The sequence below is a fragment of the Apaloderma vittatum genome, unplaced genomic scaffold (assembly GCF_000703405.1).
Source record: "Apaloderma vittatum isolate BGI_N311 unplaced genomic scaffold, ASM70340v1 scaffold37133, whole genome shotgun sequence".
Taxonomy (NCBI): Eukaryota; Metazoa; Chordata; class Aves; order Trogoniformes; family Trogonidae; genus Apaloderma; species Apaloderma vittatum.
Genome location: NW_009707040.1, coordinates 1 through 1,801, shown reverse-complemented (window position 1 = coordinate 1,801; position 1,801 = coordinate 1). Strand labels below are relative to the sequence as shown.

The following is a 1,801-nucleotide window of genomic DNA, read 5'->3' as shown; positions in this document are numbered from 1 at the left end:
ACCAGGGCTCCTTCCCCAGCAACCCTTCAAAAGCCGAGGAGAGCCCGCTTGGATCCCCTTTGTCGCGACAGAAAGTCTGCAGGTCCTTTGTGAAGATACCTCCGGCTCTGCACCCTGCTAAAGCCTCAATGGGAAGAAATTGTGACAGTGAACTTGAGGAGAGGCAGCAGGCAGAGCCAGGCATCCTACAGCCACCAGCACAGCCTGAGACCATCCAAAAATCCCCAAATATTAGGAGATGATCCTTAGTCTCTGGAAATGTTCAAGGCCAGGCTGGGTGAGACTTTGAGCAACCTGGTCTAATAGAAGGTGTCCCTGCTCATGGCAGGGGGGTTGGAACTAGATGATCTTTACGGTTCCTTCCATCACAAACAAAATGAATTTTGACCATCCCTATCCCCAAACTCTCTACAGCTTCACTCACCATCTCCACAGGAGCAGGGCAGCAGTGGAAGTCCCAGTAAAAGGGCAGTCCCGAGAGGTTGCTCTTCACGCGCAGGCTGAGGCTGCCAGCAGTGAGGTGGCAGGAGAAGTACGTGGCAGCGTCCAGCTGCCCCGCCAGCAAGGGGCACATCAGGTTGGACAAGCGGTGCAGGAAGGAGGACACATGGACCGTCAGACGCTTGTTCAACTCCTGCAGGAAGGCAAAGTTGGGGTACAGCACCACCCCAGGGAGCTTGGCACTGGGAAAAAATCAGCAGAATCTCCTGCACAGAAGGAGCAAAATAACTTCTGCACAGAATGAGCAAACCAACTTCTGCATGTTTCAGTGCTGCAAAATGCCATCCCTGGGCCTCGGTTTCCAGTGCTGGACAGGACATTCCCCACTGGGTCTCCCCAGGCCAACCAAGACGGGAAGGTTCCCACTAGCACAGGAGAGTCTGGGTTGTGGGCAGGGTGCAATGGTCTCCTCTAGCATGTCTGCCTCACATGCCACCACTAGTACCACAGGCTGGCCGAGCTGTCACAGCTCAACTCACCTGCCAGAGCCGGGGAATGGCTGGCGGCTCATGCACCCCCCTCCTGCCACCAGCTCCCCCCCGCCCCCAGCCACTCAGCCCAGCCACTCTGTGACAGAGGGACATGGCAGATGTGGGGACCTGGGCACATAGGCTAGGACAAGGGGACAAGGCATGACTGCATGTGTTTTGGGGGCCATGATGACAGAATACCCCAGAGGAGCCTGTGCCTGGCTAGGAACGTGAACAGGAGTCTCTCCAGGGACTTCCCAGGCCATTTGCACCCGAGCCTGGTCAGATCCAACAGCCACTGGGTCACTAAGCAGTTTATGCTGGGATGTCAGCTGCTGTAAGGAAAAAAACGATGTCCCTGGACTTTCCAGATACTCACCTTAGACCTTTGTCCCACAGCCTTGGCGTCTGCGCTCTCGTACCAGACACTGCTGAGGTTGGAGATCAGCAGGATGTAGCCAGTATCCCTGAAGCACGCTTTGGCAAGAAAAGCAGACTCGCCAAAGCAGACAGAAGCCCAAGGCTGTGTCAGGAGGCTGCTCTCCAGCTCCTCGGAGCCCTCCATCTGCAAGAGAGCAATCAGGTCTCTAACTCACCCGCCTTGGCGTCTGCGCTCTCGTACCAGACACTGCTGAGGTTGGAGATCAGCAGGATGTAGCCAGTATCCCTGAAGCACGCTTTGGCAAGAAAAGCAGACTCGCCAAAGCAGACAGAAGCCCAAGGCTGTGTCAGGAGGCTGCTCTCCAGCTCCTCGGAGCCCTCCATCTGCAAGAGAGCAATCAGGTCTCTAACTCACCCTCTGGCCAGGAAGACCTCGGTCGCTGGGGTGG

The 1,801-nt window shown here is 56.4% G+C and overlaps 1 protein-coding gene across 1 annotated transcript; it reads right to left on the bottom strand.

Annotated features, from left to right (window-relative positions):
- Positions 1-424: 424 nt before the first annotated feature.
- On the bottom strand, positions 425-1,536 carry NHEJ1 (nonhomologous end-joining factor 1; the record flags this gene model as incomplete). Its single annotated transcript, XM_009866022.1, has 2 exons — positions 1,351-1,536; positions 425-634 (listed from the first exon to the last, which is right to left on the bottom strand). Coding segments are annotated over exons 1-2 (396 nt in total), but the record flags the coding sequence as incomplete, so codon positions are not given.
- Positions 1,537-1,801: the final 265 nt, after the last annotated feature.